At 42.3% G+C, this 27,235-nt stretch overlaps 1 protein-coding gene across 7 annotated transcripts in view; it reads left to right on the top strand.

The window, feature by feature from the left end:
• The window catches only part of LOC124124966 (ankyrin repeat and KH domain-containing protein mask-like), a 239,630-nt gene that overhangs the window by 156,259 nt on the left and 56,136 nt on the right, over nucleotides 1–27,235 (top strand). The window contains exons 3-5 of one of the 7 annotated variants that reach the window (XM_046488259.2): nucleotides 7,199–7,258; nucleotides 7,729–7,794; nucleotides 8,377–8,918. The exons of 2 other annotated variants lie outside the window; for them this stretch is intronic. In XM_046488259.2, the coding sequence (XP_046344215.2) occupies nucleotides 7,199–7,258; nucleotides 7,729–7,794; nucleotides 8,377–8,777 (527 nt within the window). In that variant the 3' untranslated portion in view covers nucleotides 8,778–8,918. Of the gene's footprint in view, nucleotides 1–7,198; nucleotides 7,259–7,728; nucleotides 7,795–8,376; nucleotides 8,919–26,275; nucleotides 26,930–27,235 lie in introns of those variants that run through there. 4 more of the 7 variants (XM_048382816.1, XM_048382815.1, XM_048382819.1 and 1 more) reach the window with 4 other exon arrangements.

Raw genomic sequence — 27,235 nt, 5'->3', positions numbered from 1 at the left:
GCATTGTCAAGGATTTTTTTATCGCCCTGTTTATATAGATAAATATTCTGATAATTGGTATGTAGCAGGTATAGCGACCGTTCCGTCGCGCATATACAAAGCAGAATAAGATTGACACTTTCAGGAGAGTCCAGTTGAGTAACATTTAGTCCCGTAAATATAGTTATCTTAGTTATACAAAGGGACAGACAGACAGACAGACAGACAGACACGGTTGACCCAGTCGTTTTAGGCGGCACAATTCGCAGTGAAGAGTTGCGTCCCCTGGGCGTGCAAGAAATCTATAATCGTAGGTTCGAATCCCAGCACTATACAATATTTCGTATTTTCCTCCACATCAAGCTAGACACAGGGTGGTATAACCGAAATACTGTTAAAAGCGGCGCGAAATAATAGTCATTCAGGATATCCTTTTTGACGATCCTTTATCGATAAATTACTAGTATATCAGATAACCAACGACTCTTTAACCCACAGATTTAGTTCCTACTTAACGGACTTAAGTATGCACATGTGTTATTGCTGTGACTGAGTTAAATACCTGGGCGCATTCATCTACAATCAAATTTCATGTTCAGTAATTTTTTTGAAAATAACCAATACGAAATGCAACAGCGACAAGGCAACACTTCATCACTATGTCAGCGGCCGACATGTTTTACAAATACAACATTCAAAATGGTGGCTACCGTCGCGATAGCTTCGATGATATGCTTGCTTGTGATAAGGTTGAGGAACTGGTCAGTAGTTCTTGGTAATTTTCCGATCCAAACACAAACATGAGTTCATGGTCTGATGGTTCTTAACAAGCCAAAATGATGTCTCATGCAGGGCGAGGGCCAGGCAAGTCGGGCTCGACCAGTTTAAAAATATGTTCCCATGGTAAAGTGAGATGTGCAGGCTTGCAGTCAATAGATCGAGTCGTTACAGTCAATAGATCGAGTCGTTACAGTCAATAGATCGAGTCGTTACAGTCAATAGATCGAGTCGTAACAGTCAATAGATCGAGTCGTTACAGTTAATAGATCGAGTCGTTACAGTCAATAGATCGAGTCGTTACAGTCAATAGATCGAGTCGTTACAGTCAATAGATCGAGTCGTTACAGTGATTGATGTCATGAGCATCGATCCATGCTGAAGACATAGCCTACTTAATTTCTTAGGGCACCAACGCCCGAATCGAACAATTTTGTGACTGTTGTCGCATGGTTGGTTTGGTTGGTTTGTTGTTTAACGCCGCACTCAGCAATATTCCAGCTAAATAACGGCAGTCTGTAAATAATCGAGTCTGGACCAGACAATCCAGTGATTAATATCATGAACATCGATCCACGCAATTGGGATCGATGACATGCATCAACCAAGTAAACGAGCCTGACCACCCGACCTCGCTTCTTACGACAAGCATAGCCCAGCTAACAATTTCACGTTGTGACAACGTCGTGACAACGTTGTGTTAACGTTGTGTTTACGTTGTGGATGTTACGTCCATATAACGTTATTCTGTGGACTCCCATTTATGTTGTCACAACGTCATGGCCTAACGTTGTGTTACGTCATATTCACGTCGTCACAACGTTGTGATGACGTTTATTTTACGTTGAGGGAACGTTGTGGGAACGTTGTGATAACGTTGTGTTTACGTTGTGGTAACGTTGCGGATGTTACGTCCATATAACGTTATTCTGTGGACTCCCATTTATGTTGTCACAACGTCATGGCATAACGTTGTGTTACGTCATATTCACGTCGTCACAACGTTGTGATGACGTTGTATTTTACGTTGTGGGAACGTTGTATTTTTACGTTGAGGGAACGTTGTATTTGACGTTGTGGTTATGTTGTAATTTACGTTGTGGCAATGTTATAATAATGCGTCCCTACAACGTTATTCCGTGTACTACCACGGACGTTGTCACGACGTGAAATAACTTTGTGTTACAAGGATGAAATACGGTTGTGACTATCCACACTAAAATGTTGTAAAAACAACCCCCAAAAATGTTTTAGAATATGCTTTAGTCACGTGAATGTGTATGATTCGAGATACCTTTTACAAATATTTAAAAACCAGGGCGTCGAATAGCCCGGTTAACAGTGAGTTAGATCGTGTTTTGCTAACAATGTTCATAATGTAAAAACACCACTGAGCTGTTAACTAGATACATGATTTGACTATAACAAAGGCAGACACCATTACCCTTTAGGCTTGTACTGAAAGACACACAAAAAAGAATGGCAGACAATGTAAGGGGTTGGCCATGTGATATTTTCTGGGGAGGGTCGGGTCCTGGAATATTATCGAAAAAATATATTGTCACCGAAAATTCTTGACAAAAATAATTACGATTCAGACTGGTGAAAAAAATGCCTGCCACAAAAAAATGACATAGAACTAGATACAAGGTGCTCATCTTCAGGCTCATAGAGTTAAAGAAAATCATATATCTGCTTTTGTAGCTGTGACCGAAAACATATGTAATCTCCATAGAAAAAATCCAAGTCCCCACCTCCTTGAATATTAAATGGTCGGTCTCTAATCAAGTTCATATAGTATACTTCAACTTTCAGTCATGCGAAGACACATTTGCGTTGACATTTTATTATTTTTAGATTATAGAAAATTTATACACTTTTCGAAATTATTGAATGCCAGAATCTTCTTTCTTTTGTGTTCACTTCCACTTCCCTGAAATACAAACAGCTTAATAAATCTCGGGCAGGTATATGAAAGATTTCATATGACGAGAAACATTCATTTGGAGATAAGGTTTTATCAATATTCAAACAATAATGTATAATTCAAGAGACTGATGGAAACAAATTTTAACATTCATTCAGAGACATCAAGAATCAGGTTGAATACAAAACGTGGTACAAGCATAGATTTATATAAATAGATCTACATTCTTAGCATTCATTTCAAGCTAAAAAAACAACACCAATTAACATGGATATAGACAATGGAATGTAACTGTAAACAATTGTACTTACGTTAACATAATTCACAGCCCAGGGTTTATTTGGTGTGTTCCTCAATGATTCAACATTCTTGATTTTATCTCCTGGAATGGTCGTGTAACATTTTCCCCCTTGCTGCAACGAAAACATATTAAAAAAGTCAAAACTAAAACTATATTCAATAAGCATACATTTAGATCTGTAGTCAAAACGAAAAGATAACATACATTGTATAATTGCCTAAAATTTAGGAAAACTGTAAATCTAAAGTCTTCATGTATAAGGTCCGATCGGAAATAAACTCAGGCTACAGATATAAGTAACAAAATTATGAGTACCATTATAAAAAAACCACCTAATGTAAATTGGTTTTACATATACACCGGTCTGACAAACCAGTGATTGTTATAGTGAGCCACGTCTCACAACCTCTGTCACAATCATGTTAGTACAAACATGGTTTGTTGGGGACCTTTTCTAAACCGGAATCCAAACGGGAACAGATATATTTGACAGGCATTGTAGCTAATTACGACTCACATCTTCATCGCAGCGCTGTTTATATAGATCTAGCTACAGTACGATTTCGTAGCTAGCACTGGAACTTACTCGTTCAGTTTTCGGTCACCATTTTATTCTCTCTCATTGCCAAAACGTTTCAGAGAACCAAGTATCATATACTTACTACGTTTATTAACATAATACAGTTCAATATCGTTAAATATCATTCTGTAGTATGGTAGCCTACCGGGCAACATACGGAGATCGAAAACCGAACGAATATGGTTGCTATCAATTCCATTGTATTTTTCATTGGTGCACATTGACTAGATCTACACCTATCTCACCTTAATAATCAACAAACGATGACCAAATCACTGACAATGTTTGGTGGTATTTAACTTTTGATTATCGACTAGCTTATCATCACCAGCGAGAACAATACCGCAAACACCCCGTTATAGCGCGCGACGAGACTCGTTTTACTTTTGGTCGTTTTCATTAGAAGGGAGTCGGACATAGATCTAGTTATCGAAAAATGATGAATTGATTGTTTGTTTTTTGAAATATTAAAAATACACATGATAAGCGCCTTGCTCAAATAAAATTTATAGACAGCACCAACAACCAGATGATCGACATTTAGGCTACTTCAGTCAGTGCTGATTGGGCCTTTTCGGGAACAACAAGTATGTTTCTGTCTCTTCCCGAAAATACAATTTTTCATAACATCATTGAGGCCTTTAGACTAGGGCTATAACTAGCAGCCTACAGAGAGTCGATCTGAAAATACTTCCATTGTTTTGATTCCCTCTCTTCGCTGTATAAGAGAAATCTACTCAACCTTTCCCATGGCCTGAATGAGCCACATTGTTTCACAAAAATCAAAGTCAGATTATTAGTACATGTAAACTTTCAGATTTCAGAAATAACACGGAAGAAATGGCGATAACTGTCAGTGGTCAGTACTAGTCGCCTCTTACGCCAAGCATGGGTTGCTCGAGACCTTATTCTAGTCCGGATCTTTACGCGGAAACAATGCTTTGTCGCAGGATAAAGTATTGTCGGTGCCTTTGATCTTTTAGGGAAGCATCTTAGAATAAAAATAAAGTCATATTTTACGGACGGTGATGAGGTAGATTTCTTTAACCAATGAAGTAGGCTTAATTTTTTACCTCAACATGCAATCTGAGACGAAATAAGGTGAGACTGTAGTAAGACTTGTAGATCTAGTATCACTCCACACTGTATTATCTTAGAGTGATCGGCACAAGCAGCCGAGCGCCAAACTATGCCATGCTCCTAACCAGACACGTCACACTGACGTCATAGCTCGCCCCTTCGCCAGTCAAGGCGTTTCTTGCGTTTCTTGACTGGCAGTGGGACGTCTCACTCGTGTTAGGACGTAAACGGTGGGTAAGTTTTCCGCTTGTACTTCAGAATTTTGTTAGGAAATTAAATGAAACAAACATTGTAAATATTTTAAGATTGATGTACAACAGAATACATTTTGAAGGAACCAGGTGCTTGCTTCACACAATGTTTACACCCAGACGTTTGTTTAGCCTGTCACCGGGGATAACAAACGTCTGGATGTAAACATTCATACCTCGTTTCAACTGAAAAGCTTGTTCTATTTTAATCAGTATATCATAATATATGCTTGTAAGTTTGATCTCTGAACTAATAACAATTATTTACAACTGGGACTGAAGACTATATGAGATGATTCTAAATCTGTTCAGTCAAGTGTCGGATGTGTTTTTTCGCTCATATTTTTAAAACATTGTCCTGCATCACAGAACGGCCAAATGTGTCAGCCATATTATTTTTACACTCAAGGCCTGCAGCTTTGTTCTTCGAATCCGGAAAATATTATCAGGAACAAATGTAATTTTGCATTGTTTTTGAAGAATTGCAAGGAAATGTAGAATATATAAGAGAAAATGTGCATGATTCTCATTATTTTATGACTCAGTTAGAACGGACGTTAAATGCGAAAACAATTTGGCGAATGTCACACGGGCAATCGGCATTTCAGTCTTATCACTTTATAGAGCCACATGTTTATTCCCTTCTTTACACAACCAAACACCGTATCAAACATCTTGTAGTGCCGGCGACAGTTTCTGCCTCAGTTAGTAAGCTGATCTGTGATGAATGTACTGCCGCATCGCTCGGAATGCTGAATTATGACAGTGTTGCAAATGGTTTTCCTGACATTGAATTACTACTCTGTTGCACACGCGCGTAGTCAAGTAGACCTGTTGCTATTTTACATTCATTGTATATCATCAAGAAAATGTCATCACTGAAATATTAATCTGTAGCATGTCGTATATCGACGTTTGTAATACTGTGTAGCCCGAGACACCAAACGACGTAAAATGCACCAGTTTCAGAGTCTAGTTAAGAGAGTGTTTGTATTGGGGAGGGTGGGGACTAAAACATCAAGCAAAGTCACTCGGGACAACAAATAATTTACGATAGGTCGCAGCACTCTACATTTAGTAGCCTGTTATCATCAATTGGCAAAGGCAATATGTACACAGAGAAACCATCAAGACAGTTGTCGATTTGACGATGTAACAATTGTGTAAAATGCCCATTGTCCACAGACGTTGAAATGCACGAGCAATATATTTTCCTCCAGAATTACACTGGTGGGCGTCATATCCTGGTCAAAATATATATAAGGGTGTGCATCGATTCTCACTCGCAACAAAGACCTGAGTATTATTTAAATATGCAGTAGTAATAACATAGCAGGCAATGAAAATTAGAAAACAATGTTCAGTATTTGACCTGTATGAGCGAAGTAGGTTTGCTTTTCACAGTATTGATACTCAAATGCAGATATTATGCAACAACGCACCAACTTGCGGGGACCATTTCATTGTCATAACGATTCCACCCACAACTAACGAAGTCAGACTAAAATACTAATCATTCCATAATTGGGAATTAAGGGTAGGTAGCTGATGTAATACCATGTTGTAAAGTTCCAAAATAATAAATGCACATATTCTGTGTATTCTGTGTACAGCAATATAAACTAACATGTTTAGTCCTTAGTCCTCATAATGGCAACATATAAAACCCTAAAGAATGACATATGTCTACTAGCCTAGTCGTTATGATATCTGAACTATTGGGATGTTTGGCAAGGAATATAGGACGAGTGCCAATTTCTATCGCTGATGTAGTAATGTTCATTTTTGTTGTATGTTGTATGATTATATTATTATGACAACAAAATAACAATCTATTCAGTTCCTGCAACTTCAACCAAGAGAAGAGATGTATCTCAGAAGTGATAAAAGCAATCTAAATCTAATAAATATAAGTGATTTCCAAAATTTGTCAGTCACCATGTTATGATATATGAATAAGCCTCTACTGCAACAAATGTATTATAAGTTAAGTTCATCAGTGAATAAATTTGAAAGTCACACATTTGTTGAAAGGCAAAAGCTTCTCTGAGGCCAGTAGTTATAATGTTTACCTGCAATATATGGTTTTCTGAACAGCATATATGGGGGTTTTGGGTGGTGGGTAGCTTAGTGGTTAAAGCATTCGCCCTTCGCGCGGAAAAACTGGGGTCGATTCCCCCACATGGGTACAATGTGCGAAGCCCATGTCTAGTGTTCCCCGCCCAGATATTGCTGGAATATTGCTAAGAACCTGTAAAACCCAACTCACCCAACCCAACTGAACAGCATATTTTGTGTTTCAGCCTCGAGCGACCGGAGCCACGGAGAAAGGGCTGAACAGATGACGACAGTGACGACCCATGGTAGGTGGGAGAAGCCAGCAGGTGGTAGATACTGTCACTGTCCAGCTTTGTACGAGATGAGGTCACATCAACATGTAACAAATATAAGCCTGAAAGTTCACTCCACAAACCTTCATATGAACAGTCTCTACAATAACAAGCTGATAAATGTAGTCTCTTATTATTCTAATAATTTGAAACAAGTCAATTGTATTGCCAGTACCACCATAAGACTCAATCCAACAAGCCTGTACAGACGCGCGGCTCAGATGAACAGCAATCTCAATTTTTGTGTTGTATATTTATGATAGGCGTTTGAGTGATTTATTAGTCGCTAGACTACCTAATAATAATACCTCTACTAAGATGAATGGTTTTGAAATTGTATTCATCAGTCAAAATAGTAAAAACCTAAACTTTGTCGAATATCTGATATGTATAATGCTTATGTGGTTTGTATTGTTTTCTGAACAGCATGTTCTGTGTTTCAGCCTCGAGCGACCCGAGTCGGACCACGAGGACACCAGTGACGACCACAAAAAAGCCTGCTACACAGGGTAGGTTGGAGAACCCAGCAGGCAAGAGCCCACACTTTAATCCCTCCAACAATTAACAAGCTGGGGTATAGACCCGTGGGGGTTCTGACTTGCGTCTTGCATGTCATCGTATTCCAGTTGTGTCGATCAGTGCTCATGTTGTCAACCACTGGACTGTCTGTCTGTACCAGACTCCGCCATCTTATTGCTGGACTACTGCTGAGTGCGGCGTAAAACAACAAACAAACAAACAGACTGACATACTCCAATGTCATGTCTTATAAGATCTATCTAATATTTCCAAACAGCAACAGTACTGACAGTATCATCTCATAAAGCTCAGTCCATCAAACGTTGACACTCTCCAGCCACACACAGAATAATGTTACAACAACTGGATGTGACAGAAAGATTCTAAACATTGACCACATAATCCTTGATTACATGAACCAGCTGTCGTCCTTCCCCTTGATCCTTGTGTTGTCAGCCATGTTGGAAGTGGTTGATGACGTACCGTGTCACGTGTCACCACGTTGAGGTGTGAACCATGTAGATGTATGACGAGGATGTCTGGAAGTGTACAGAGTTTACTTTGTGTTACAGCGACTCCATCACCAGCAGACTGCGGGGACCTCTATGACGCCAGCAGGAGGGGGAACCTGGAGGAGGTGAAGCGGATCCTGTCTCAGGGCGTGGACGTCAACTGTAGGTCGGGATGGTGGAGCAGGACACCGGTGATGGGGGCAGCATGGAGTGGAAACAGAGACGTGGTGGAGCTCCTGGTGAGTGAAGGGGCCGATGTGTCACTGGTGGACAGGGACGGTCACAACATCCTTCACTTCGCCTGTGTTAGAGGACACTTTGAGACGGTGAAGTTTGTGCTGTCTCTGCACGTGGTGGACATCGACGCCAGGGACAACTGGAGGCGGACGGCGGCCGACTGGGCGAGAGACGGGGGACATACGCGAGTGGTGGATCTCCTCGAGTCCCGCGGCGCTCAGTGACGTCAGTGTCGTGTTTGTGTGGACGGTGGGGGAGACCTGACAGTGACGTGTTGTGCCGTTCACGTCGTCGTGTGTACATATGTCTTTATTTACGTGAAACTGTTTGTTGTTTTTGGAGATGAATAAAACTTGTAAAAACTTTGTCAGACATTTTGTCATTTGTTGTGTTTGGAACTTCGCATCATCAGGTAAGAAAATTGTTAACTGAGTGTAAATAGAGATGATGTGTGATTGGTATTTAAACACCGCACCTCGTGATATGTTCATGCATGTCGTCATATGTTTCTGTGTTAGTTTTAGGCCATAAGTTTGTAATTAATCGTGAAAAAACACAAAAAACCTGTTTGTTTACATCTCGCTGCACTCAGTGACGTCAGACCGAGGCGAGGTTCGCCCAGCTGACGTGGCGCCAAATGTACAATGACAGTGACGTCACACTGTCGATGACGTCACGGCATTCCGGCTTAGGTCTAAACACTAAAGCTGCCGGCTGTTTTCTCGGCTAAATACGATACCGGTAATTCACAGGGCGGCACAATACTGGCTTCGCGATATATGCAAGTACAGCACAGGCCTCATGTGGGCGATATAGATTAACAAATGGAGATGTGTTGCATATTATTGCCGCTGAAATTTAAAAAGAAATATTTCTGATTTCCCATTTCACCATTACAATCAAGCTACTTCCCAGCGCGTGACACCTTCTTTACACTCTCGTCTCACGACTGACCAGATTCCCCAGATGAATTCAGAGCTATAGATTGGGTTTGGGTTATTTGTTGTTTTTTACCCAGGGGCAAGATGCCAGAGGGATATATATATTTCCCTCCTCTTCAAACCTCACTTTGAAGTCGAATAAAATTCAAAATACATCATACACGCAGATACTCGTCACAGTTTTGTATACTGTGAACTTTCCGCCATATTAGATAGTGATTACAAAATCACATTTCACATGTAGCCTACCGGTAATGAGACGCCTGTAACATTACGCGTATTTCAAACTCAGCTGTGATACATGCATCCTTGAATTCCTCATACATTTTAGAATCAAATGACACATGGTCTCTGTCACCAATACAAAGTGCCGAGATCAAATCAAGCAAAATAAGTTAGGTGTGAAAACAACGCTGTGCTCGAAAAACTGCACTTGTTTGAAATGTAAACAAAGCTAAATACATATTTTACAGTATAGCATGTTCCCCTTTTTTAGCTATCCATTCGTCTATTCGTTCAGAATATGCATGGGAAGAGAATTATAGGAAAAATTAGGGAATTAAAAATAAATACATTGCTATGATTTGATATTTTCAACAGAAATTTCTTGGGAGTGTCAAAGTCAATATTATAAGTTCATATAAACAACTTCCATGAATAGCCGTTTCATTTTATTTTAAAACTAAAACTGAATATATTACTATAACCAAATGGATATTTTGCGTTAAAATATACGCACACATTTCCAAGAGAATTGTCTTGGTCTTGGAATAGTTAAGATCTATTTATTGTCTTTGGTGGAACGCTTTAACCACTAGGCTACCCGACCACCTCACATGAAACACAGAGAGGTATGGAGATTAAGGAGATTTGGGCATTATTAACATTATTCTTAATTCCTGAGGACATTATGTTTTGTTTGTTTGTTGTTTAATGCCGCACTCGGTAACTTAGAGATATTACAACATACACACATGTAAGTTGAGTCTGTATTATTAAATCTGTATTGTTTTGCAGAGACTTGACAAAGTGATAAAGACTGTAAAGTCCCTATCCTGAAAAGTAAGCATATAATAGATGTATCTACCAGAAATAGTGCATAGCAAATTACAATCATATGTCACGACTCTTGTACGTCGAAGTCCACGATATGTGTGATATGTTATAGCTACACGATTGGTTGGACACGGACTGGTCATGATACGGCAATAAGAAATTGACATATATTTGATGCCACATGACTAGACACTGATATTATCTCTCATGTTTATCAGTTAACAAAAGCGACAAGAGCCCAGCCAAACGTCGACTGCACGATTCCTACCACACCAGGAGCGCGTGTCATGATTCACTATCAAACAATGAAGATACTGGGGGCTCGCTACCTGGGGACCGCCACAATCACATGCAAAGTCAGTTGTTCACCCTAATAGGCACGGGAACACAAGGTACATATCATAATAGGGAATTGCATCGCACATCATTTTGGTCACTGATACGTCAAATCTGGAAATGCCGTCTTCACGTCCAACACAAAACCTTTGGAAAGCCCCATGCACCCAGGCCCTGAATCCCTTGAACACGACCAAACAACCCCCGAGCACTACGCTTGTCGAACTCCAAAGTTATGATAATTACAGACATTTTCCCCTCACCCAAAGTAATCTATTCTAGTTCTGGAGTAGATCGTATTTACCTGTATTAATAGTGGTATGACATTTAGCGCCAGTTACAGGAGCCCGCCATAAACAGAACATGATAAGACACGCACCAAACCTAGTCTCTTGATGTACATGTTGCTCTTATTTAAAAACTGTTGGGTTAATAAGATACGCGTATTATGCTATGCTTTCTTTCCTGCTGTGCTATCATTCTGATTTGAAATAAAGATATAAATTGTTACCGCTTATCTTCCCATATAATTTAAACAAGGTTGGGTTCATGACAAACATATTTAAATATATACAACAACTATACTTACTTATACTAAATTTGATACCTTGTTATTTAAAGAAAATACCAATGAAGGTCTGGGTTGGAATACGTTCCAAGCAACCCATGCTTGTCGTAATCGGCGACTAACGGGATCGGGTGATCAGACTCGCTGACTTGGTTGATACATATCCCAATTGATGCTCATGATGTCAATCACTGCATTGTGTGGTCCAGACTCGGTTATTTGCAGACCACCGTTATATAGCCGGAATATTGCTGAGTGTGGCGTTCAACAACAATCAAACGAAAAATATTATTCAACACCCTCCGACATTTAAACTACACATAGAATAATCAGAGAATAGAATAGACTATATTTTATGGTCTCTGGTGTAATATAATGATTCGAATGCCTGTAACAGGCATTGTTTAAGAAGGGAATATTAGTGGTTTGTCCTATTGATCAGATATGTGCTTCAGTAGTGGTATTGTATATCTCCAGGTTGGTGTTTACAGGGTAGCTCTCATTATTTGTTGATAATTCAACAAGCAAAATAACACAAACCTATTCTACCATGGCGAAAGGTGAGATGAGGGTTAACGTGGCCTTCAAGATTATTGCTCTTATATAGCGACCTGCATGCCGCACGTGCATGTGTGTGTGTGTGTGGCTGCTTGTAAGTCCGGAGATTTTAGGAGATTTTAGAGTGCCAGTCGACTGAGATACCATGCCACATCATGAATACCCCTCTCAAAAACAGTGTACTCAGAGTGGACCAGTCTTTATTTTAGCCCCTTAATGCCGAGCGTCAGGCAGTGTAACAAAAAGTACCAGCTTTTAACGTATTCTGGTAAAACAAGCCCGGGGATCGAACCACCGACCTTCCTCTCTCCAGGCGGACGTTTTACCACTTGACCACGGAGGCTGTCCATGACGAAGGATTACATAGTATACAATAACTCGTAATTGTTCAGAGGTTTCAAATGACAATAACATATATCTTATATAACAGATTCTTGTGAGGTGGTAATGCTCTAATCTCTACATTTTACCCTTGTCCGTGTGCTCTTGTTCTTTTCAGCAAACAGTCCAACATATCCGATAACACTGACCCAGCCTAGCTCTAGCGGGATTCTCCTTGACTAACACTTTGTCGATGAAAACCTTTCCTTAAAACGGTGTCAGTGTACTGTGTCTGAGTGGGGTATTCATGTTAAACTGCGGCATGGTATCTCAGTGGGCTTGCACTATAAATCGGTATCATTCCGGACTAGTACAAGCAGCCACACAAACAAACACACACACACGCACATGCACGTCGCTATGTAAGTGGAATAATCTTTGACCCAACATTAAACCCAATTTCTACTCACCTTTCCTTAAAACATTTTTGTTTTCAAAAGAACCTTTCCTCTTCTGCTGTTTTCATATGTGGAATCAAGGAAACTAGACTTGGTTTTGTTTCATACAGACTTGCTTTGGCTCTTATTGAATATTTATAGATATCAATCAGGTCTAGAACGATTTGGCAAGTCTGTATTGCTTCAGTTCTACCCCTGAAATTAAGCACTGTTCTGGGCTCCATTGGATTTTATTTTGAAGATACGTATTTGTGACTAAGACAATTTTATCTCGGGGACTAAATGTGTGTCTACTGACGATGTCCGACGTCAATACATCGTTGATGCCGCGCTATACTATCACCTATTTATTGCAATCAATTTGACTAGTATGTACATTACTCTAATGAACATGTACTTGATCACGCATTCTGCATTATCCAATACTATTATTTCATTGTGTGATGAATTTAACTGTATCAGAGGTAACATGTGATATTAATGTTCCATCGATATGTTTCCTCGTTGGTCTATCCATGCCTACAAAATAAAAATAAAATCCAACAGGAGACCAGATCAATTCTTAATTTCAATGTAGAGCTGAGGCAATCTAGACTTTCCCAATCATTCTCAACTCGAGTTGAACTCCTTTTTTCTGTAGGGTGACATACCACACAATAACAAGTCCAGCTTGGCCCCCGCACGAGCTCCCGTCCGTCACAGCAGCTGGCCTTTGATCATATCATCTAACATGGCCAACTAAGTTCTCAAGTAAACAAGATCCTAATCAGCGAGGGGTCCTTTATTGAAGTAGTCAGTGCAAACATCAGAGAGTGTATCGAGTGAATCCTATCGAAGTACTCGGTCGACATCAAACGGTAGATTACATATTATGTGAAACCTTTTATTTTCAAATTATTAATTGATATTATAATCTTTTCAAAAGATGTGTACTCAAAGTCAGGTTCAGCAGCTTAAAAATCACTCGGGCTTCGAATAGCTTTCATCAATTTAATGTTTCACCTAATGGTCTTGATCTAGTAAGGTACAGTCAGTTGACTTTCACAGTAGTCTAATTTGGATATAAACACAATGTGCTTTCATATAATATGTGCCTGTTATTTGCCAGTACAAAATTGAACTTGGAACAAAGGATGCAAAGTGAGGTTTAAATGTTAAATGTAGCACTGTCAGTCAGCAGGGAGCGCAACTCTTCTTTGAAAGAACAGTATTGATTTCCTGATTTTACCATGACATACTTACTCACTTATCTTTTGGTAAAATAATTCTAGATACATCGGCTCATTCTGATGTGTTGAGTGGGTGGTTAAATTAACCGAAAGTTTACCGACATTGCTTTGTATAAGATTATGAGAGGCCGTAAACATGAGTCATGGGCCGATACATCGAATATCTGTACCGCTGTAGGGAAGAAAAGTCGCCCAATAATTCAATAAATCGATGTCCAGATGCCGGGATATCGTACATACAACAAGACTAAACCTCTACAGTACGGACACCGTGCACTGCAGTCTGAATGTAGGCATGTATGAATGTACATGGATATGTTGTCTGTGTACTGAATTGCCGACGTGAGATGATTCCTAAGGTCAACCTTGAACACGGACCCTGGCCTCGTTGTTGACGTATCTGTATTTCCCGGGAGGAGCTTTGCAGGGTCCGTTTAACTACATGTGCAGGCTTCACATCCGTCGCTGACTCTGTCGTACCACCTCGTAGATGTCAGCATATCGTTTCTGGGTCAAGGAGCGGATGTAACGGTCTCGAGTGTTGGTGTTGACAACACTCGACTCACGGCATAATCGGCTGCGTGCTCGATGAACTAACAGTTCGTCCATGAAATCATTTCTATAAAATAATTCAGAAGAACTTTTCCTCCTCTGATATTTCGATCGTATTTGCGGGTTGTGGGTTTCAGTTGTAGGTTGCAGGTGTGGGTTTCAGTTGTGAGTTGAAGCTGTGGGTTTCAGTTGTGAGTTGAAGCCGTGGGATTCAGTTGTTGGTTGATACTGTGGGTTGTAGTTGTGGGTTGAAGCTGTGGGTTTCAGTTGTGGGTTTCAGCTGTGGGTTTCAGATGTGGGTTGCACTTGTGCGTTGTGGGTTTCAGTTGTGGGTTGTGGGTTTCAGTTGTGGGTTGCAGCTGTGGGATGCAGTAGTGGGTTGAAGCTGTGGGTTTCAGTTGTGGGTTGCAGCTGTGGGTTTCAGTTGTGGGTTGTACTTGTGCGTTGCGGGGTTTCAATTGTGGGTTGTGGTTTAAAGCTGTGGGTTGCAGTTGTGGGTTGAAGCTGAGAGTTTCAGTTGTGGGTTCAAGCTGTGGGTTGCAGTTGCATGTTGTGGGTTGAAGCTATTTGTTGCAGTTCTGCGTCGCCGGTTTCAGTTGTTGGTTAAAGTTGTGGGTTGAAGCTGTGGGTTGCAGCTGTGGATTGAAGCTGTGAGTTTCTGTTGTGGGTGTAAGCTGTGGGCTGCAGATCTGGGTTGAATCTGTGAGTTTTAGTTGTGGGTTGAAGTTGTGGGTTGAAGCTGTGGGATTCAGTTGTGAGTTGAAGCTCTGGGTTTCAGTTGTGGTTTGAAGGTGTGGGTTGCAGTTGTGGGTTGCACTTGTGCGTTTTGTTTTTCAGTTGTGGCTTGTGGTTTGAAGCTGTGGGTTGCAGTTGCGTGTTGTGGGTTGAGGCTATATTTTGCAGATCTGCGTCGCCGGTTTTATTTGTGGGTTGAATCTGTTGGTTTAAGTTGTGGGTTGAAGCTGATAGTTTTAGTTGTGGTTTGAAACTGTGGGTTGTAGTTGTAAGCCGAAGCACTGGGTTTCAAATGTGGGTTGCACTTGTGCGTTGTGCGTTGTGTTTTAAAGCTGTGGGTTGCAGTTGTGGGTTGCAGTTCTGCGTGACCGGTTTCAGTTGTGTTTTAAAGCTGTGGGTTGAAGCTGTGGGTTTCAGTTTGGGTTGTAGTGGTGGGTTTTCTGGGTTTCAGTTGTGGGTTAAAGCTGTGAGTTGCAGTTGTGGGTTTTGGGTTTAAGCTGTGGGTTTCAGTTGTGGGTTCAATATGTTGGTTTCAGTTGTGGGTTGAAGCTGTGAGTTTCAGTTGTGGGTTGCAGCTGTGGGTTGCAGTTGTGGGTTTTGTTGTTTTCACTTGTGGGTTAAAGCTGTGGGTTGCAGTTGTGGGTTGCACTTGTGCGTTGTGTGTTTCAGTTATGGGTTGTGGTTTGAAGCTGTGGGTTGCAGTTCTGCGTCGCCGGTTTCAGTTGTTGGTTCTGGGTTTCAGATGTGTGTTGTGTGTTATAGTTGTGTGTTGTGTGTTATAGTTGTGTGTTGAAGCTGTGGGTTGCAGTTGTGGTTTGAAGGTGTGGGTTGCAGTTGTGGGTTGCCCTTGTGCCTTGTGTTTTCAGTTGTGGCTTGTGGTTTGAAGCTGTGGGTTGCAGTTGCGTGTTGTGGGTTGAGGCTATATTTTGCAGATCTGCGTCGCCAGTTTCAGTTGTGGGTTGAAGCTGTGGGTTGTAGTTGTATGCTGAAGCTCTGGGTTTCAGTTGTGGGTTGCACTTGTGCGTTGTGGGTATCAGTTGCGGGTTGTGTTTTAAAGCTGTGGGTTGCAGTTGTGGGTTGCAGTTCTGCGTGACCGGTTTCAGTTGTGGGCTGTGAGCTGTAGTTGTGGGTTGAATCTGTGGGTTTCAGTTTGGGCTGTAGTGGTGGGTTTTCTGGGTTTCAGTTGTGGGTTAAAGCTGTGGGTTGCAGTTGTGGGTTTTGGGTTTAAGCTGTGGGTTTCAGTTGTGGGTTCAATCTGTTGGTTTCAGTTGTGGGTTGAAGCTGTGAGTTTCAGTTGTGGGTTGCAGCTGTGGGTTTCAGTTGTGGGTGGTACATGTGCCTTGTGCAATTCAGTTGTGGGTTGAAACTCTGGGTTTCAGTAATGGTTTAAAGTTGTGGGTTGCAGTTGTGGGTTTCAGTTCTGCGTCGCCGGTTTTAGTTGTAGGTTGTGGGTTTCAGTTGTGGGTTAAAGCTGTGAGTTTAAGTTGTGGGTTGAAGTTGTTGGTTTTAGTTTTTTTGTTGAAGCTATGGGTTGCAGTATTGGGTGGAAGCTGTGGGTTGCAGTTGGATTTCAGTTGTGGGTTAAAGCTGTGGGTGTCAGTTGTGGGTTGAATCTGTTGGTTTCAGTTGTGGGTTGAAGCTGTGGGTGTCAGTTGTGGGTTGAATCTGTTGGTTTCAGTTGTGGGTTGAAGCTGTGGGTGTCAGTTGTGGGTTAAAGCTGTGGGTGTCAGTTGTGGGTTAAAGCTGTGGGTGTCAGTTGTGGGTTGAATCTGTTGGTTTCAGTTGTGGGTTGAAGCTGTGGGTGTCAGTTGTGGGTTAAAGCTGTGGGTGTCAGTTGTGGGTTAAAGCTGTGGGTGTCAGTTGTGGGTTGAATCTGTTGGTTTCAGTTGTGGGTTGAAGCTGTGGGTTTAATGTTTGGGTTGAAGCTGTGGGATGCAGTTCTGAGCTAAAGCTGTTTGTTTAAACAGTGGGTTTAAGCTGTGGGTTTAAGCTGTGGGTTGAAGCTGTGGGTTTCAGTTGGGGGCTGAAGCTGTGGGTTGCAGTTGTTGGTTGAAGCTGTGGGTTCCAGCTGTGGGTTTCATTTGTGGGTTTTTAGTTTTGGGTTTCAGTTGTGGGTTGAAGCTGTTGGTTTCAGTTGTGGGTTGAAGCTGTCGGTTTCATTTGTGGGTTGAAGCTGTGGAATGCAGTTGTGGGTTAAAGCTGTGGGATGCAGTTGTGGGTTGGAGCTGTGGGATGCAGTTGTGGGTTGAAGCTCTGGGATGCAGTTGTGGGTTCAAGCTCTGGGTTGCAGTTGTGGGTTGAAGCTGTGGGATGCAGTTGTGGGTTGAAGCTGTGGGATGCAGTTGTGGGTTGAAGCTGTGGAATGCAGTTGTGGGTTGAAGCTGTGGAATGCAGTTGTCGGTTGAAGCTGTGGGATGCAGTTGTGGGTTGAAGCTGTGGGATGCAGTTGTGGGTTGAAGCTGTGGGATGCAGTTGTGGGTTGAAGCTGTGGGATGCAGTTGTGGGTTGAAGCTGTGGTAGCAGTTGTGGGTTGAAGCTGTGGGATGCAGTTGTGGGTTGAAGCTGTGAGATGCAGTTGTGGGTTCAAGCTCTCGGATGCAGTTGTCGGTTGAATCTGTTAGTTTCAGTTGTGAGCTGAAGCTGTGGGTTTCAGTAAGTGTTGTTATTCCACATGAGTTATCCGTGATACATGTGCCGCGTGTTATAAAGGCATGGACTACAACACTCCACTTAATTGTATCTCAACGTCAACCCTCGTTCAGTTTTAGTTGTCTGCATCCTGCAATCTGAATCTCGGCTTCAGATAGTGATACTGTTATATTTTCATTTTAAAAAGTAAAATGTCTTCGATACTATTGAATGTAAACAGGAGTGTTTCACGTTCCAACTGCCAAGTCTAAGTTAATTCAGATTATATGAAACGTGAAAACAGTCCAGGATCAAGGAAAAAGATTGGACTACATGGGACATATAAATATTGATGTCAGGGATGGGTGGAACATGGGATATATGTAGGACAAAATGATGGATATAGACGTGGGTGTCTGAGATGGGTGGATCATGAGATATATGTGGGACTACATGATAGATTTAGACGTGGGCGTCTGGAATGGGTGGATCATGAGATATATCTGAGGCTACATGATAGACATAGACCTGGGTGTCTGGGATGGGTGGATCATGAGATATATGTGAGACTACATGGTAGATATAGACCTGGATGTCGGGGATGGGTGGATCATGAGATAAATGTGAGACTACATGGTAGATATAGACGTGGGTGTCTGGAATGGGTGGATCATGAGATATATGTGGGAGTACATGGTAGATATAGACGTGGGTGTCAGTGATGGGTGGATCATGAGATATATGTGGGACTACGTGATAGATATAGACCTAGGCGTCTGGGATGGGTGGATCATGATATATATCTGAGGCTACATGATAGATATAGACCTGGGTGTCGGGGATGGGTGGATCATGAGACATATGTGGGACTACATGATACATATAGCCCTGGGTGTCGGGGACGGGTGGATCATGAGATATATGTGAGACTACATGGTAGATATAGACGTGGGTGTCTGGGATGGGTGGATCATGAGACATATGTGGGACTACATGATATATATAGACCTGGATGTCGGGGACGGGTGGATCATGAGATATATATGAGACTACATGGTAGATATAGACCTGGGTGTCGGGGACGGGTGGATCATGAGATATATGTGAGACTACATGGTAGATATAGACCTGGGTGTCTGGGATGGGTGGATCATGAGACGTATGTGAGACTACATGATGCATATAGACCTGGGTGTCGGGGATGGTTGGATCATGAGATATATGTGAGACTACATGGTAGATATAGACCTGGGTGTCTGGGATGGGTGGATCATGAGATATATGTGAGACTACATGGTAGATATAGACCTGGGTGTCTGGGATGGGTGGCTCATGAGATATATGTGAGACTACATGATAGACATAGACGTGGGTGTCTGGGATGGGTGGCTCATGAGATATATGTGAGACTACATGGTAGATATAGACGTGGGTGTCTGGGATGGGTGGCTCATGAGATATATGTGAGACTACATGATAGACATAGACCTGGGTGTCGGGGATGGATGGATCATGAGATATATGTGAGACTACATGGTAGATATAGACGTGGGTGTCGGGGACGGGTGGATCATGAGATATATATGAGACTACATGATAGATATAGACGTGGGTGTCGGGGATGGGTGGATCATGAGATATATGTGAGACTACATGATAGACATAGACCTGGGTGTCGGGGATGGGTGGATCATGAGACATATGTGGGACTACATGATAGATATAGACCTGGGTGTCTGGGATGGGTGGCTCATGAGATATATGTGAGACTACATGGTAGATATAGACGTGGGTGTCTGGGATGGGTGGCTCATGAGATATATGTGGGACTACATGGTAGATATAGACCTGGGTGTCGGGGATGGGTGGATCATGAGATATATGTGGGACTACATGATAGATATAGACGTGGGTGTCGGGGATGGGTGGATCATGAGATAAATGTGAGACTACATGGTAGATATAGACGTGGGTGTCGGGGATGGGTGGATCATGAGATATATGTGTGAGAGTACATGGTAGATATAGACCTGGGTGTCTGGGATGGGTGGATCATGAGATATATGTGACAGTACATGGTAGATATAGACGTGGGTGTCGGGGATGGGTGGATCATGAGATATATGTGGGACTACATCATAGATATAGACCTGGGTGTCGGGGATGGGTGGATCATGAGATAAATGTGAGACTACATGGTAGATATAGACGTGGGTGTCGGGGATGGGTGGATCATGAGATAAATGTGAGACTACATGATAGATATAGACGTGGGTGTCGGGGATGGGTGGATCATGAGATAAATGTGAGACTACATGGTAGATATAGACGTGGGTGTCGGGGATGGGTGGATCATGAGATATATGTGAGACTACATGGTAGATATAGACCTGGGTGTCGGGGATGGGTGGATCATGAGATAAATGTGAGACTACATGGTAGATATAGACGTGGGTGTCTGGAATGGGTGGATCATGAGATATATGTGGGAGTACATGGTAGATATAGACGTGGGTGTCAGTGATGGGTGGATCATGAGATATATGTGGGACTACGTGATAGATATAGACCTAGGCGTCTGGGATGGAAGGATCATGATATATATCTGAGGCTACATGATAGATATAGACCTGGGTGTCGGGGATGGGTGGATCATGAGACATATGTGGGACTACATGATACATATAGACCTGGGTGTCGGGGACGGGTGGATCATGAGATATATGTGAGACTACATGGTAGATATAGACGTGGGTGTCTGGGATGGGTGGATCATGAGACATATGTGGGACTACATGATATATATAGACCTGGGTGTCGGGGACGGGTGGATCATGAGATATATATGAGACTACATGGTAGATATAGACCTGGGTGTCGGGGACGGGTGGATCATGAGATATATGTGAGACTACATGGTAGATATAGACGTGGGTGTCGGGGATGGGTGGATCATGAGACGTATGTGAGACTACATGATACATATAGACCTGGGTGTCGGGGATGGTTTGATCATGAGATATATGTGAGACTACATGGTAGATATAGACCTGGGTGTCTGGGATGGGTGGATCATGAGATATATGTGAGACTACATGGTAGATATAGACCTGGGTGTCTGGGATGGGTGGCTCATGAGATATATGTGAGACTACATGATAGATATAGACCTGGGTGTCTGGAATGGGTGGATCATGAGATATATCTGAGGCTTCATGATAGACATAGACCTGGGTGTCTGGGATGGGTGGATCATGAGATATATGTGAGACTACATGGTAGATATAAACGTGGGTGTCAATGATGGGTGGATCATGAGATATATGTGGGACTACGTGATAGATATAGACCTAGGCGTCTGGGATGGATGGATCATGATATATATCTGAGGCTACATGATAGATATAGACCTGGGTGTCGGGGATGGGTGGATCATGAGACATATGTGGGACTACATGATACATATAGACCTGGGTGTCGGGGACGGGTGGATCATGAGATAAATGTGAGACTACATGGTAGATATAGACGTGGGTGTCTGGGATGGGTGGATCATGAGACATATGTGGGACTACATGATATATATAGACCTGGGTGTCGGGGACGGGTGGATCATGAGATATATATGAGACTACATGGTAGATATAGACCTGGGTGTCGGGGATGGGTAGATCATGAGATATGTGTGAGACTATATGATAGATATAGACGTGGGTGTCTGGGATGGGTGGATCATGAGATATATGTGAGACTACATGGTAGATATAGACCTGGGTGTCGGGGATGGGTAGATCATGAGATATGTGTGAGACTATATGATAGATATAGACGTGGGTGTCTGGGATGGGTAGATCATGAGATATATGTGAGACTACATGGTAGATATAGACGTGGGTGTCGGGGATGGGTGGGTCATGAGATATGTGTGAGACTATATGATAGATACAGACGTGGGTGTCTGGGATGGGTAGATCATGAGATATATGTGAGACTACATGGTAGATATAGACCTGGGTGTCTGGGATGGGTGGATCATGAGATATATGTGAGACTACATGGTAGATATAGACCTGGGTGTCGGGGATGGGTTTGCTCATGAGATACATGTGAGATTACATGGTAGATATAGACGTGGGTGTTGGGGATGGGTGGCTCATGAGATATATGGGAGACTAGATGGTAGATATAGACGTGGGTGTCGGGGATGGGTGGCTCATGAGATATATATGAGACTACATGATAGATATAGACGTTGGTGTCGGGGATGGGTAGATTATGAGATATATGGGAGACTACATGATATATATAGACGTGGGTGTCTGGGATGGGTAACTCATGAGATATATGTGGGACAAAATGATTGATATAGACCTAGGTGTCTGGGATGGGTGGCTCATGAGATATATGTGAGACTACATGGTAGATATAGACCTGGGTGTCTGGGATGGGTGGCTCATGAGATATATGTGAGACTTAATGATATATATAGACGTGGGTGTCGGGGATGGGTGGATCATGAGATATATGTGAGACTACATGGTAGATATAGACCTGGGTGTCTGGGATGGGTGGATCATGAGATATATGTGAGACTACATGGTAGAAATAGACCTGGGTGTTGGGGATGGGTGGCTCATGAGATATATGTGGGAATACATGGTAGATATAGACGTGGGTGTCTGGGATGGGTGGATCATGAGACGTATGTGAGTCTACATGATACATATAGACCTGGGTGTCGGGGATGGTTGGCTCATGAGATATATGTGAGACTACATGATAGATATAGACGTGGGTGTCTGGGATGGGTAGATCATGAGATATATGTGGGACTACATGATAGATATAGACGTGGGTGTCGGGGATGGGTAGATCATGAGATATATGTGGGACTACATGATAGATATAGACGTGGGTGTCTGGGATGGGTGGCTCATGAGATATTTGTGAGACTAGATGGTAGATATAGACGTGGGTGTCGGGGATGGGTAGATCATGAGATATATGTGAGACTACATGATAGATATAGACGTGGGTGTCGGGGATGGGTGGCTCATGAGATATATGTGAGACTACATGATAGATATAGACGTGGGTGTCTGGGATGGGTGGATCATGAGATATATGTGGGACTACATGGTAGATATAGACGTGGGTGTCGGGGATGGGTGGATCATGAGATATATGTGAGACTACATGGTAGATATAGACGTGGGTGTCTGGGATGGGTGGCTCATGAGATATATGTGGGACTACATGGTAGATATAGACGTGGGTGTCGGGGATGGGTGGATCATGAGATAAATGTGAGACTACATGGTAGATATAGACGTGGGTGTCTGGGATGGGTGGATCATGAGATATATGTGAGACTACATGGTAGATATAGACTTGGGTGTCGGGGATGGGTGGATCATGAGATATATGTGGGACTACATGGTAGATATAGACGTGGGTGTCGGGGATGGGTGGATCATGAGATAAATGTGAGACTACATGGTAGATATAGACGTGGGTGTCTGGGATTGGTGGCTCATGAGATATATGTGAGACTACATGGTAGATATAGACGTGGGTGTCTGGGATGGGTGGATCATGAGATATATGTGGGACTACATGGTAGATATAGACGTGGGTGTCGGGGATGGGTGGATCATGAGATATATGTGAGACTACATGGTAGATATAGACGTGGGTGTTGGGGATGGGTGGATCATGAGATATGTGTGAGACTATATGATAGATATAGACGTGGGTGTCTGGGATGGGTAGATCATGAGATATATGTGAGACTACATGGTAGATATAGACCTGGGTGTCTGGGATGGGTGGCTCATGAGATATATGTGAGACTACATGGTAGATATAGACGTGGGTGTTGGGGATGGGTGGATCATGAGATATATGTGAGACTACATGATAGATATAGACGTGGGTGTCTGGGATGGGTGGCTCATGAGATATATGTGAGACTACATAATAGATATAGACCTGGGTGTCTGGGATGGGTGGGTCATGAGATATATGTGAGACTACATGATAGATATAGACCTGGTGTCTGGGATGGGTGGCTCATGAGATATATGTGTGAGACTACATGGTAGATATAGACCTGGGTGTCGGGGATGGGTAGATCATGAGATATGTGTGAGACTATATGATAGATATAGACGTGGGTGTCTGGGATGGGTGGATCATGAGATATATGTGAGACTACATGGTAGATATAGACGTGGGTGTCGGGGATGGGTGGGTCATGAGATATGTGTGAGACTATATGATAGATATAGACGTGGGTGTCGGGGATGGGTAGATCATGAGATATGTGTGAGACTATATGATAGATATAGACGTGGGTGTCTGGGATGGGTAGATCATGAGATATATGTGAGACTACATGGTAGATATAGACCTGGGTGTCTGGGATGGGTGGCTCATGAGATATATGTGAGACTACATGGTAGATATAGACCTGGGTGTTGGGGATGGGTGGATCATGAGATATATGTGAGACTACATGGTAGATATAGACCTGGGTGTCTGAGAATGGTAGATCATGAGATATATGTGAGACTACATGATAGATATAGACCTGGGTGTCGGGGATGGGTGGATCATGAGATATATGTGAGACTACATGGTAGATATAGACGTGGGTGTCTGGGATGGAGGGATCATGAGATATATGTGAGACTACATGGAAGATATAGTCGTAGGTGTCAGTGATGGGTGGATCATGAGATATATGTGATACTACATGGTAGATATAGACCTGGGTGTTGGGGATGGGTGGATCATGAGATATATGTGAGACTACATGATATATATAGACCTTGGTGTCGGAGATGGGTGGATCATGAGATATATGTGAGACTACATGGTAGATGTAGACCTGGGTGTTGGGGATGGGTAGATCATGAGATATATGTGAGACTACATGATAGATATAGACCTGGGTGTCGGGGATGGGTGGATCATGAGATATATGTGAGACTACATGGTAGATATAGACGTGGGTGTCTGGGATGGAGGGATCATGAGATATATGTGAGACTACATGGAAGATATAGTCGTAGGTGTCACTGATGGGTGGATCATGAGATATATGTGATACTACATGGTAGATATAGACCTGGGTGTTGGGGATGGGTGGATCATGAGATATATGTGAGACTACATGATATATATAGACCTTGGTGTCGGAGATGGGTGGATCATGAGATATATGTGAGACTACATCGTAGATATAGACCTGGGTGTTGGGGATGGGTGGATCATGAGATATATGTGGGACTACATGGTAGATATAGACGTGGGTGTCTGGGATGGAGGGATCATGAGATATATGTGAGACTACATGGAAGATATAGTCGTAGGTGTCACTGATGGGTGGATCATGAGATATATGTGATACTACATGGTAGATATAGACCTGGGTGTCTGATATGGATAGATCATGAGATATGTGACAAATGACATATAGAAATAATTTCTTAATGTGAAGTGTACAACTTTTCTATTTGGACGAGGGGTTGGTCACGTGACCACGAAACTGACATTCAAAAGTGTAGTAATGACACACTTTTGACGTTCGTACATTTTTCAAGAGACTGTATTCTTGAAATGATGGACTGGTTCCACATTCCCAGGGAAACCCTGGCTGCATACAGAACTGTTGTTTCTGGTCATCTGGGCCCTTTAATCATGAACACTGCGTTTTAGCATACATTGAGAAAAGTAGGTGAGTTTGACTGCAGGATCGTGCACGAATATCCTCGCTACGACCCATCCTGGTCTGACACTTGTTCATTTACGTTTATCGTGTCGCCCATTTTAACGTCTTGTACCTGATGTATCTGTATTACGACGCGCTGTCAATCTGGCTGAGGTAGTTCTCAACAGACATTTCTCTACTTATGATGTTGTCATTTGAATATATTTCTTGGAAACTAACTACAAAGATGTCACTTAAGAACACGTCGAACATACATATGCTCATGTCACTTCATTCCGCGATACAGCTGGCTGTTGGGTGGGTGTCAGTGTAAACATGAAGTCACACATACTAAATAACATTGTGTATCGATCTACATCTTTCGAGGTAGAATGAGTGAAATAAATTGACTTGTACTTTGTGTGAGTTCATTGGAGTATGAACCTTCATAAAGTGAGGCCCAAACAGTTTCACACAAAGTGAAGTCAATTCTCAAGTTACTTACGTACATCGTTAATGATAAAGGGGTTGGCGGCAGATTAATTAATGTCAAAAAACAAATCTTCCTAAAAATTTTTTTCTTGAATGGTGGTAATACTCTCCGCACGACACTATTGTGAACACTGGGATTATCCGCCATGTTTGCTGTTATGAAGCTACATGTGCACACAGGAAGTACTTATATGGAGCAGCTGTATCCCCGGGCAGGCATTTTGCCAAACACTTGAGTCGGGCCTAGGTCGATGTATCAGTCGTTTTCTAACTGCGGGCCACACAGTCGCTTATGCACAACAAAGATGTCTGGAGTTATATTCATCAGTCTTATGTTGCTGTTAGGTGTCAGAGACGTACATGCTAAAACCAATTTGGCAGCCTTCTCGAGAAAACTAAACCTGCTGGACAGAACGATCCAGGCGTGGAAAGGCACAGTTGTTGATTTGGGGACTGAAATGAGAAACAACTTTGACTTGCTGGAGTTATCACTGAAAGAAGAACTGACTGACACGTTCCTCCCTGCCTTGATAAAGCCTCTAGTGAAGCAAGCGATTACTGACATCCTGAAAGAAAAATACATCGAGAATATCATCAGCGGAAGGGTTCTTGAAGTCGTTAAAAGCCTAAAAGCAAGTATTCATTCCACGAAGACACAATTTCAATCAGTTAAACGAGAGATCAGACAAGTTAAACGGGAAAGGGACTCGTACAAAGATAGTCTTGACAAACTTCGAGGCGAGCTGACCAAGGACACCCATAGGGACTTGCAGGGAATACAGCAAAGGGTGAGTACAGGCACTCACACACTTTACACGTTCACCTATATCAGAGCCTGGTATTATTAATCAGAACCAGTCTATTTAATAAGCAAGGAACCTACTACAAGGTGCTCTATGAATATTCATAAGCCTGTGTGTATTTGTTATCTATTACCTGTTGTTGTCAATGTTAACCTGCTGCTTATCACACTTTGTCATGCATATATGTCTCTCATCGTTTGGTTGCTGTCGCTTCAGCTTGATAACGGTGTTAGAATATACATCGAAACGTCGCTATATCCAATAAACCAGAAGTTGTTATCCATAAATTTG

The sequence above is a fragment of the Haliotis rufescens genome, unplaced genomic scaffold (assembly GCF_023055435.1).
Source record: "Haliotis rufescens isolate VD_foot unplaced genomic scaffold, xgHalRufe1.0.p SCAF_41, whole genome shotgun sequence".
In the NCBI taxonomy this organism is placed as follows: domain Eukaryota; kingdom Metazoa; phylum Mollusca; class Gastropoda; order Lepetellida; family Haliotidae; genus Haliotis; species Haliotis rufescens.
Note: the sequence above shows the minus strand (reverse complement) of the source record. Positions and strands in the feature narration are given on the sequence as shown.